General features: G+C 31.6%; 1 protein-coding gene across 4 annotated transcripts in view; it reads left to right on the plus strand.

Annotated features, from left to right (window-relative positions):
• The window catches only part of LOC132738857 (uncharacterized), a 37,572-nt gene that overhangs the window by 2,736 nt on the left and 22,160 nt on the right, over positions 1-12,676 (plus strand). The window contains exon 1 of one of the 4 annotated variants that reach the window (XM_060726461.1): positions 1,659-1,736. The exons of 1 other annotated variant lie outside the window; for it this stretch is intronic. In XM_060726461.1, the coding sequence (XP_060582444.1) occupies positions 1,716-1,736 (21 nt within the window). In that variant the 5' untranslated portion in view covers positions 1,659-1,715. Of the gene's footprint in view, positions 1-1,658; positions 1,737-2,404; positions 2,936-12,676 lie in introns of those variants that run through there. 2 more of the 4 variants (XM_060726457.1, XM_060726458.1) reach the window with 2 other exon arrangements.

The raw sequence follows: 12,676 nt of genomic DNA on the forward strand, positions 1-12,676 counted from the left end.
CGACAGCATTGATGATAATTCTGCGCGCGTTACCCCACCCACTTGTGGTATAGTGATGAAAGTGCGTCGCGACTTCAACTGGGCAAAGAAGTTTAAAATGATATATTTTAAAAGTGTTGAATAAAAAAACAAAATTAATATCTAAGAAATGTTCCGAATTTCATTATTTTCTTTGTAAATTTCTGAATATCGGGTATGTTAGTCGAGTGAAAAAAATAATATGGCCCTAGATATGTTTTAAAAGATATTCAGTATCATTATTTAATATAACATCAAAAGAAAAAGAAATTTTCATTACAAAATGTTTTTGTTGTATATTTGACAATACATTTAGTATAACACTGATATTTCTTAAGAAAGTGTGGTAATTTTGACTGTAACCATACGGTAACCATAGAAACTGCCCGTTTACAAAAAACTAACACGTCAGCATATATATTTTATTTCTATTTTTGAATCCACCATCAAATGTTACTTGATATATTATCAATAATATAGAAAATTCTATGAAAGAAATTTCTTGATAGCTTTAATTTTTTACAGAATTCATGTTTATTTTTCTTATTGTTTTGTTTAGTTAAAAAGCATGAAAACTTATTTTTTAAAGAAATATGTTCCAGTTATCGTTTGTTTTATACAGAACTCTAAGATAAAGCAAGCTTTGTATAAAATTATTTTATTGTGAGTGTAATAAGCTATTTTATACATTATTATAACACAGTTTGGCTATTTTGACAATTTTGAGATAAACGGTAACCATGGAAACTGCCATTTTAAAAAAAAATCCAACACGCCAACATATATTTTTCTTTTTCTTTTTGAATTTGTCATTAAATTTTACACAACATAAAAAAAAATTAGAAAATCCTATGAAACACTTTTTTCAATATCTCTAATTATTCTCAGAATTCATGTTTATTTTTCTCATTTTTTGTTGGGTTGAGGAACATGGAGAACTCATTTTTTAAAGAAATATGTTCAGATTATTATTTGTTTCATACAGAATCATAAGATAAGATTATCTTTGCATAAAACAATGCTCGTTGTGTGTTTTAAGCTATCTTATACATTTTCTATTCGTTATAACACAGTAAGGCTATTTTGACAGTTTTTAGATATACGGTTACCATGGAAACTGCCATTTTACAAGAAATCAAACACGTCAACATATATTTTTATTTTTATTTTTAAATTTGTCATTAAATTTTACTCATCATACAAAAAATTTAGAAAATTCTATGAAAGGATTATTTTTCATAAAATTGTAGAAAATGTCTTTAAAACATTTAGTCATATATGTTTAAAACAGATATTGAGATAAGATATAAAACGCTCTTATGACGTAGGACTAACGACATTTAAAGTATTGGGAAACCTAGATTTAGTTATTATAAATAGGTACACACTTTTTATAGGTGGCGTGGTGACAATGTTTACCTGAACAAGATATGTTTACCTGAACTGAACAAAATGTAACAATCTTTACAAAGAGAACTTAAAGTTTTCTTGAATAGATGATTTAGCTTAAAAACACATGTTTAGATTCAATATTGATCGATATACAGATGATATAGTTACTTTGGATTTTGACTAAACAGTATCATATGAAATAGAGAATTATTCATCAAATAGTTCCTAGTTGTGAGAATTTAAAGATTAAGTGGAATTAATATATACATAAAAACGTTAGACCATTTTCATTTAAAACACAAAAAATGTTACAGAATAATGAAAAGGTAAGATTTTATTTCATCGAAGTTCTGTTAGTACTTTATTTTTACCCATCTGTTTATTAAAGATGAGACGTGCTCATGCTAACTAATAACTATCATGTCATGTTATGTATGTATGTATGTATGTATGTATGTATGTATGTATGTATGTATGTATGAGTGTGTGTGTGTGTGTGCGTGCGTGCGTGCGTGCGTGCGTATGTATGTATGTATGTTTCATGAGTAGAAATATATGTTAATATCAAACTGAAAATTTATATCATTAACAGATTTCACAGCCAAATTTTCAAGCAAACAGATTGTTTAACTCATTGCAATGTACAAAATCAAAACAGCAACAAAAGCAATAAAATCGAAAAAACAGAAACGAAAACAATAAACAAAACGAAGTATAACAGTTTAAAAATTCCATTTATGTCCAATCATAGGTGTTCGGCGCGTTGATTGGTCACTACCCTCGCACCCCACCCCCTCCTCACCCCCACACCCACTCTACAGCCCTCCTACCTCTCAAAACAATGTACAATACAATATTTTTCATTTGAAACATGTTTTAATATTTGGTTTATGCTTTTAATTCAATAACCTTCATTTCTTACAAAAAATAAAAAAATGATACATATACAATGTATATTTAGTAAAGGTATGCAACTCGCCGCTCAATCTTCAGCACGCATCTTAATATGAACTCCATAACTTCAACATTTTTTCACCAATTTTCAATATCTTGGTACCAAATGGTAGGGAATTGATTACTCTTAAAGGAAATAAAGCTGTCATTACGATCATTTCAAGTTATCAGAAGATGTGTAATCTCAAAGTCACCGCAAGTGTAACTCAACAGAGATCTGACCGCTGGGTTTTCTTCAAAATTACCCGACTAAACGGCAGTTTATTCAATATGAATGAATATTTCATTGTATTGCGCATATAAATATGATCAAATTATATTATTATTTGTAATAACTGTTCAATCAAAACATCTTATAAAACTATAACCAACCTTTTTTCCTATATGTTAAATTCCAAATTATAATGCAAGTAATAGTTCTACAGAGTGCTCTCCTCTTAATGTTTTGTACGGAGTATTTTCATTGGTCTAAGGTTTTCACACGACCAATGAAAATACTCCATACGAATGCTTCCGTTTATACATGTGTACTTTCATTTTGGATTGGAGAATTTGGCATATCGGAAAAAAGGTTTGTTATGTGTCCAATACGATATTTGACCTATTACGTCTTTTATTTATAATATCTTACAAAATTTGAAAATGTGTCTAATTAGAGTTTTATTTATATTTGATGTTAACTTAAGATAAAACTAAATTGAACATATTGGCATAATATTTCTTCAGCTACAACAAGTAAAATTGTTTTTGTGTATATTTATAACCTGTTTATTTATAACCTTTAAAAAATCCAAAAAAAGCTATTTTTAGACAGTCTTAGGGGCTATTGGTACTTTGCGAAACGGAACGAAACGAAACGGAACGGAACGAGGGGCACCATATAGGGAAATTTAGAATTCTAGTTTTAATTTGGAAAATCAATATAATCATAATAGTAAATAAAATGAACTCTTTATAATCATAGTCGAATGATGTTTAATGTCCAATGAAACTCATAATACGCAAAACATTAATTTTTAATTAATCTTGTTCCGTTACGTTACGCAAAGTACCATTACCCACACGGGTATTGGTATTGTGCGGAACGGAACGAAACAAAAATTAAAGGGGTTAGATATATCGGTGAAAAGGAAATAATCTTTTATTTGTAGTTAAAAGCATAACACTGAATGATTATAAATCGAACATCTGTTAACGAGCACATTTGTATATGAACCACAGAGCAACCTTATATTATTTACCGGTCCGGATATATAAAGTCTTGTAAACAGTACTAAACATAAGCTGTCGAATGAGGAAACTCACGCAGCACGTAAGAAATGAAATTAAATTCGAATTCGCGCCTTGTTTCGTTCCGTTACGCAAATTACCAACACCCATACAGGTATTGGTACTTTGCGAAACGGAACGAAACGAGAAAAAATAATTCATTTATATGAAATATTTTTTCAGGAATTCATATCTTATACTCGTTTATGCTTGCATGCACAATAATGATCGCAAGGATTCGAAGTCAACATTGTTTAAGTAATTTGCGACAGCTCGTCAAGTCCATTACTTATTACTGGTACCATGCAACCCTTTACTATAAGTAAAGGCGCAGTTTCTTATTTCTCCATGGCCGAGTGGTTAATGTCGCTGACTTCTAACCATTTGTCCTTCATTGATTTGGTTAGAGCCTCAGTCGGGGCGTTTAATTCATCATGTGGGGAAGCTTTCCAGCTGATTTGAGGTAGGTCGGTGGCTCTACACATGTGCCCTTTCGTGATGAAATCATGCACGCACGGTCACCTGGGTTCTTCCTCCATTCTCCACCGCCCGTGATGAAAAGTCGCCATATGACCTAGAATTGTATCTGTGCAAAGTTAACCCAACAAATAAATTGACATGTAATAGAGTCGCACATGTCGAATAATCCTTAAATGTTATACCTATTATTATAATCTAAATTTTTAATTGTAAATTGTTGTATATTAAAACATAATTTATAATGCTTACATCTCTGTATATGTGTTTTTTTCCCAATTTCATCAATTCATTTAATTGTACGGGCATTTTTCTTTCAACTTTGGGGACCAAAATTCAGGGGGACTGTGCAACTGTTATAATCTAAATTTATCTTGGTGGGGTTATAATAACATTGCAAATTAATTTTCAGTAAAAGATTTATCTGTCATAAATTATATTATTTACCTACAGGCATCTGAGTTTTAGTTGTGAAACATAAAATGATGCATATTTGATAGATTTTGATATTCTTCCTATGCAAAAATAGAAAAAATTGTCTAGTTTAAAAGAAAGGTTATATAAGTTCAATTTTATTATCTCGTATAAAATTACTGTACGTAAAATGTTTTGACAATGCATATAATATACGTCTTTTTTACAAGATAAACTCGTTAAGATCCAAAAGAGAGCTGCAAGACTAATGCTAGACAAAGATTATGACACACCATCTTAAACTATTTTTCTGAACTCCGCTGGATGACCTTTTCACAGAGGGTTTTTGAAAAAGATATTATGATTTTTTAAATAATGAATAATCAGGCGTCTTCCTATTTATTGAATTATTTCATTTTATCGTCAGATGTTCATACTCGCATTTAAAATTGCGTTCATCTTCTGATTTTCAACTTAACACCCCTAGACCAAATACTGAACAATTTCAGCCCTCCAAAAATATCTAAATATCTTACCAGAATTTACCTGAAACGGTCAATTTATAAAAAGAGTGGGGCAGTCTTTTTATATTTAAGGCAGGATATATATTCTATTCAAAACGTTTTCCATTATCGAATGCTGGTCAATCACCATTATAACAGTCAATCTTTCGAAATATGTTGTCAATTTAGTTCAACTTGACGATGAAAATATGAGTATAATGTCACTTTAAGCCGGTGCTAGAGGGCGTGGACGGTAACTTGCACTTTCCAGTACCGTTCATGAACATGCTCAATCAAACCGAGCCTGAGACATTTTCAATTGTGTTGTGTTGGACATTTTTTAGGGATTCTGTTTTTCTCTATAACATTGTATTTGAAACGGCCTTCCTGGTTATATAAAGTCTGCTACATCTGTGAACCATTTCAAAACCTTATACTTGAGATATTATCACACATCGATGTATTCAAATTGATAATCTCCTCTATGTATTTACATTTATGTATTTTAATAGTTTGAACATGGTCAATTTATAGTGTTCCTTGTTGAGGGCCTCATTGAAGATTGATATGTTGTTCAAATAAGTTCTCTCGTTAAATAAAGTCTTTATTATTATTAATAATAATATTATTATTATTATCATCATCATTATTACTAACACTGTCTTAAGACTGAAATAATACTGGCTGCAAATTGTTTTTCTTATTCAGTAAGGTGACATTTTTCATCTGCCAGCACCTAATTAACATAATGTCATATTATTTAATTACTCCCATGTGAAATGCCGATTCCCTTGGAATGCAAGTTGATTGTGTAAGATGGGCCAACTTTGGAGCAACCATGTATATTTAGAAAGAAAAAAAGATTAATTAAATTAATGTAACCTGCACATTTTAAACTTACTTTAAGAGCCTTGTGTGATCTAAACCAAACTAGAACCTAAAAATGTGCCATACATGCGTCATTTTGCAGACCAAAAATATTATGCAATGTAATAATTATAATGGATTAAAATATACATTAATGATGATTTTGTGCAGTATGTTCCATATGTGAAATAACTTTGACACTATTTTGAACACTAAAATACCTGCAGTTACTTTTTTCATGCTGTTTAAAACTGTCCGATATTAATTGATAAGCTGAAGACCAGAACTTTTTTTTCGTCTGCTATTGTATCACTCACTACTGAATTATTTGCTTCTGATGGTTAATGTAAACACTGTCACGTGGGTTTGTTTACAACTGGGATTTCAGAACATCTAAACTACCAATTTGCTCCCCCTCCCCTATCCAGCACATTCAAATTGCTAAGTTGTTTTGCTTTTTTTTTCAGGAAAACATTTTGCAAAATAAATTTAAAAAAGAAATCCTTTGGGCTGTTTTGATAAAGTAAATGTAGCTTATGTCTACAAATTTGCAAATTTTGATGCGATCACATTCTTTTATCATGTTGATAGTTTCAAAAAAGGACCCCGGAATTGTGAAACATTCATTTAAAAAATATGACAGGTCTGATTACTGCACCATCTTATGGTGTTAGGTTTATATACTCCTGTTGGTGCTTTAAAGAAAAATGTTACTACTCTGAGAAGTTTCAATTTAAAAATCAGTTGTTAGATGGAGAATATGTATTTAAATGATAAAAATTTGACCATTTGTCAAATAACAATTGTGAGTTCTTTGTAAAATTTAGTTCAAAGTTAATGTAGCAGTTTCATCTTTCAGATATGCATATATCACCTTAAAGGTAAAAATATTGACTAAATATTACACTACAGAAATGACCAAAATGTCCTACATGTAGTTTACTGATATTTGAAATGTCTGTTACTTGTAAAACAAATATATATTTTCCATAAAGAAATCGAGATTGTCAATAAGTATTCTTTTGATTATGTTGGAGCCTAAAATAAAGTTTGCAAATGTACAACGAAAGCACATGCATTCTCCCAAGTGAGTAATGAATAAAATGGAATTTGTAATATAGAAGTTTAGCAAGTTTTACTTGTAATGGTTTTAAATTGTTGCGCAGGGGAAGTTGCAAATAAAGCAAGCATCCTGGGAGGAGCTACTGATCACTACAGGTCATGCACCTTCAGTAGTAAACAAAAGCACGTACCCGTGATGATCTGCAGCAGACGATAAGAAAACAAAAACATTTTATCAAACTTAATTCAACAGGTTTAAAATCCAATGTGTTTTGCTTCATACATTTGAACTCATTTTATATTGTTTAAAGTGACATTATGCTCATATTTTCATAGTCAAGTTGAGCTGAATTGACTTTATATTTCAAAAGATTAACTGTCAAAATGGTGTTTGACCAACAGTTTATATTAGAAAATGTTTAGGATAAAATTGTATATCTGCCTATAATATAAAAAGACTGCCCCACTCTTTTTATAAACTAAGCGTTATAGGTAAACTCTAAATACCATTGGATGGGCATAATGTCACTTTAAATTGTATAAAATTCACTAAAAGAAATTTCTTTAATGACATTTTGTTATAAATATCGAGTAATGATATATGAGTTTCAATAGAAGTTATAACGATGAGTATAAGATATAAGTAAAATACAATGATGGTATTATTGCAAACAATCCACAAGTCCCCTGCCGGTTAGAACCCCAGCAACATTCTGAAGGGTCATTCGTCATTGAATTATGCCTATGAATGAATGAATGAATGAATGAATGATTGAATGGATGAATGACCTTATATCATTTGAGTTCTAAATTTGTTTATATCTTAGTGATGTAGTAGTGTGTTAAGTCTCCCTGCCTAGTAATGAGATTATGTTTATTCAAGGGAAAATCAGAGAGGATGAACATATAATGTTTCAACTTTTCTCTATTTTAAGTAAATTTGTTGGAAAAGTTCTTTAAAAGTGATCTCAAGAAACAGTTTTTAGAAACGGACAGACAGACGAACTGACAAGACACTCTGAGAGACGCTAGATTTATAACCCTTGTCATATTATTACAATATTGGAGTTTGAAGTAAATGCTATAAGAAATGAAGGGGGATTCTGCAAATAGTCAAGCTAGAATATTAAACCTTCTCCCAAATTATTTGAGTGATAATAATACATATTTATATGAAGTGTGAAGTAGATACATTGAGAAATAATAAGTTATAGAAAACATCATTTTTTTCATGAACATTCTAAGTTCAAGGGGGTTAATTCTGATATTTTTGTTCTAGAGTTGTAAACCATGTCACATATGATGTGGTTGATGGCATATAGTAAATACCTTAAAAAAACTTGAATCAGAAACCTTGACAAGGTCACCGACGCTTGGTGAGTAGGACAGCTCTCAATATACTATCTATAGTCAAGATTAAAATGATGTGCATAATACTGCCAGCTATCCATATTTAAAGTTTCATAAAAATATTTTCACTACTCTTTGAGTAATCACATGCAAATATCGCTATATTTGCCATATTTTATAGCTATTTGTTGCCATAGCAACCAAATTATTTTAGCATAGAGAGAAAAGAAAAAGACGTGCATAATCTCCAGATTGCCATCTACAATATTTCAATTTTCACTTTTTGCGTTATCACTTGGTCAATTAACCATATTTTCAGTCTATTTGATGCCATAGCAACCAAAGTTTTCAACATAGGAAAAAGAAAAGACGTGCATAATCTCCAGACTGCCATCTATTCATACATCAAGTTTCATAAAAAATATTTTCAGTACTTTTTGCGTTATCGCGGGGTCCAGTTTTGTGGACGGACGGACAGACGGATGGAGGGAAAACCTAAAGTCCCCTCCGGTTAAACCGGTATGGGACTAATAATATATTTTTGTAAGTTTTATCATCAGAAGGTTCAATGTTAAACACTTTTTGCTTGTGTTTAAATCCTGGGTATTAAATAGATTTCTGGGATCATTTTCATTCAATATTTCAATGTCCAATCCATGCTTGTTGAATATTCCGCGAGTCTTTTTTAAACACAAATCTTTACGAAATGTTAAGTCAGATTATTACAGTTTAAACATTAATTTTGCACTATTTACTTCCAAAATAAACAGAAACTATATACATGTAGTAAATTGCGAGATAAAATTCCGCATGGCAGGCCATGCAATATGCAATAGTACTTAATGAAGTGTTGGCAGATAGCAGTATTTACATATTAAACAATCAAAAGCTGACATTAGTTCATTATTTTGGTTTTATTAGTAAAGTCAGGTATGTAAAATAGTGATAAATATTGACCCTTCAAGAAGGTAATTAAAAAAGGATGAGAAAAATGAATTACAAGATAATGTCTGGAGATGGCGAGAAAATTTCATGCAGCTGATTTTTAACCCTGCATGTAACTCTGCATGCTATTTTTAGCTCAAGGTAGTTTTACTACACTAAGTCTCGTTCCGTTTCGTTTCGCAAAGTACCATTACCGGTGTGGGTATTGGTACTTTGCGAAACGAAACGGAACGAGACCAGGTAGGAAATGTTTATTTGGTTATATAATTATGTATTATGTAATTCAAGATGCTGGCTATAAAAAGTATAATTAGAAGGGAAATCATTTTTCATTACAGTTGAAGTCTATTTTAAAATGGCAGCGTGGGCGAGGATCGACTAATAATCTAAGGATTGCTGAACGCGCGGGTTCAAACCCTGTCAGGGGCAAGCCGTTGTTTTCTTAAGCAAGAAATTTTACATTCATTGCTTAGAACTGGTTGGTTCCAGGAACGGATTCGATAGTGTTTCAATAAGCTAATAGCTTCCAGCACAATCGAACTCAAATAAATTTGTATAAACTATATTGCGAACAGTATTCACAAATTCTCCTTCATACATTAAAAGATGAGTTACAGATCCAAACACGACAGTTATTTAAACACAAACCGATTATTCGATATTCTTAAAGAGGTTAAAGTAAATAAAATAATATTCTCTTGTTTCGTTCCGTTTCGCAAAGTACCAATACCTGTGTGGGTATTGGTACTTTGCGAAACGGAACGAAACAAGAGAGAAAGGGCTAATTTGGTTATACATGTATATGTATTATGTAATTCAAGATGCCGACAATAAGAATTAAAATATAAATAGACGGACTCTGGGTAAAAAAATCGACTTTCGGTATGGCCACGGCAATTATACAAGACAACCATAAATGATTATTCAATGTAATAGAAAATAAATAACTAGATTATCATCTAAATTTTGGAAAACAATGGGGCTGGTGGTGGATTTTATTTTGTATTTTCAATTCTCGGCCTAGAATTACATACGAGGAGGTCAATATTTGTGAATTTGTTCTATTATATTAAGGTGCTAATATTATGTGTATGTAAAATATATAGATTCAGATTGAGAATAGAAGCAACATGATAATATATCTTGATTGTCATGATCTGTTCTATTGAACCTTTATTCTGACATCAAACAAATTGATGTACCAATACATACATGTATTATTACGAAAGACATCTTATCAAGACATCTTATGTTACTAACAGCAAAGATAAGTATAATATCTATTGATATCAATTCAATAAGTATCCTATTTCTGATAATATTGAGTTAACAATGAACATAATAATTATGTATTTAGATTATATCGAATGAGTGTATATACATACATTATATATAACGGCAATATACGGTGTCCTTATCGTGCCATTCAGAATGTCGTCCGTCGCGTCTAAGGGTAGACACACGACAATGCGAAGTGACATCGCGACAATGCGAAGCGACGCTCGACAACGCGAAGCGATATGCGACAATGCGAAGCGACGCTCGACAGTGTCAAACGATATGTCGCACTGTCGCCTAGAAATGTCGCGGTAAAAAAGGGCGACATTTAAGAAATGTCGCTTCGCGTTGTCGAGTGTCGCTTCGCATTGTCGAGCGTCGCTTCGCGTTGTCGCGATGTCACTTCGCGTTGTCGCGATGTCACTTCGCGTTGTCGCATTGTCACTTCGCATTGTCGAGTGTCGAGGTTGGTAGAAGTGCATACCACGACACTCGACAATGCGAAACGACAACGCGACAATGCGATACGACGCTCGACAATGCGAAGTGACACTCGACATCGCGAAGCGACATTTTTAAAATGTCGAGTAAATGTCGCGTTATTTTTATGATTTTTACACCGCGACGCTCAACATTGCGAAGCGACACTCGACAATGCGAAGCGACACTCGACAACGCGAAGCGATACTCGACAACGCGAAGCGACACTCGACAATGCGAAGCGACATTTGGAATAATATCGTATCGCATTGTCGTGCGTCTACCGGTGCTTGGTCAGAATTTACTAACTCACCGACAAACGGTGCGATCATGGAAGGGGTCGCACTAAACTGCTGACGAATTAGCTGACGATATAGATATATAGGAAACTGCTGACCAGTTAAATAAAGAAGGATTATCGGAAAATGCTGACCAGTTACACAAAGAAGGGAAACATTGAAGGTGTGAAGTTATATAAACACGCCGTAGGGGGTAATAAAAAGATGGGAAATTACTTTTATTCTTTTAATTATATTTTTAATTTTTGCATTTATATGACTATGTTTATAAACTAAATTAATATATACATTTAAAGTACCATAATATCATACATTTTAACACGGATTTACATTACTACATGTAATATAAATCCGTGATTTTAAAAGGATATATTAAACAGCTTTTTATACCTCTAAAGATATGCAAAAATTTGAATTAATGTTTTATAAAGAATTATGATGTTATGAGTTTTATCAAAATCTCTTGTTAGTGATATTTCAATAGAAAAATCTTGTAACGGAAAAAAAATGTATTTTCAAAAGCAATAATTGCAATTTGAATTAATATTAAATAAGTCAGCAGTGTTTTAACTTAATTAAATGTCGACAAAATTTTATACAATATATTGAATTTCGTACATTATAAAATGAATTAAAATTTCACGACAAAATATATTTTTTTCTATATTTCTAACTGGTCAGCAGTTTCCCTATATATCTAACTGGTCAGCAGATTCTACTATATGTTTAACTGGTCAGCATTTTCTCGCCTGAATGTGAAAGAGCGTTAAATTTGCTGACCATATAGAATAAGAAGAGTTTTACGGCTTAAATCAATTTGAATTAACATTAAATTGGTCAGCAGTGTTTTTACTTAATTAAATGTCGACATGATTTTATATAATATATAAAATTTGCATACATTATAAAATGAGTAACAATTTCACGGTAAAATATATATTTTTCTATACTTCTAACTGGTCAGCAGTTTCCCTATATATCTAACTGGTCAGCAGATTCTACTATATGTTTAACTGGTCAGCATTTTCTCGCCTGAATGTAAAGAGCGTTAAATTTGCTGACCATATAGAATAAGAAGACTTTTACGGCTTAAAATCAATTTGAAATAATATTAAATTGGTCAGCAGTGTTTTTACTAATTAAATGTCGACATAATTTTATAAAATATATTGACTTTGCATACATTATAAAATGAATTACAATTTCACGGCAAAATATATTTTTCTCTATATATCTAACTGGTCAGCAGTTTCCCTATATATCTAACTGGTCAGCAGATTCTACTATATGTTTAACTGGTCAGCATTTTCTCGCCTGAATGTAAAGAGCGTTAAATTTGCTGACCATATAGAATAAGAGAGTTTTACG

Source organism: Ruditapes philippinarum, unplaced genomic scaffold (assembly GCF_026571515.1).
Source record: "Ruditapes philippinarum isolate M1 unplaced genomic scaffold, ASM2657151v2 ctg4295_1_1_1_1, whole genome shotgun sequence".
In the NCBI taxonomy this organism is placed as follows: domain Eukaryota; kingdom Metazoa; phylum Mollusca; class Bivalvia; order Venerida; family Veneridae; genus Ruditapes; species Ruditapes philippinarum.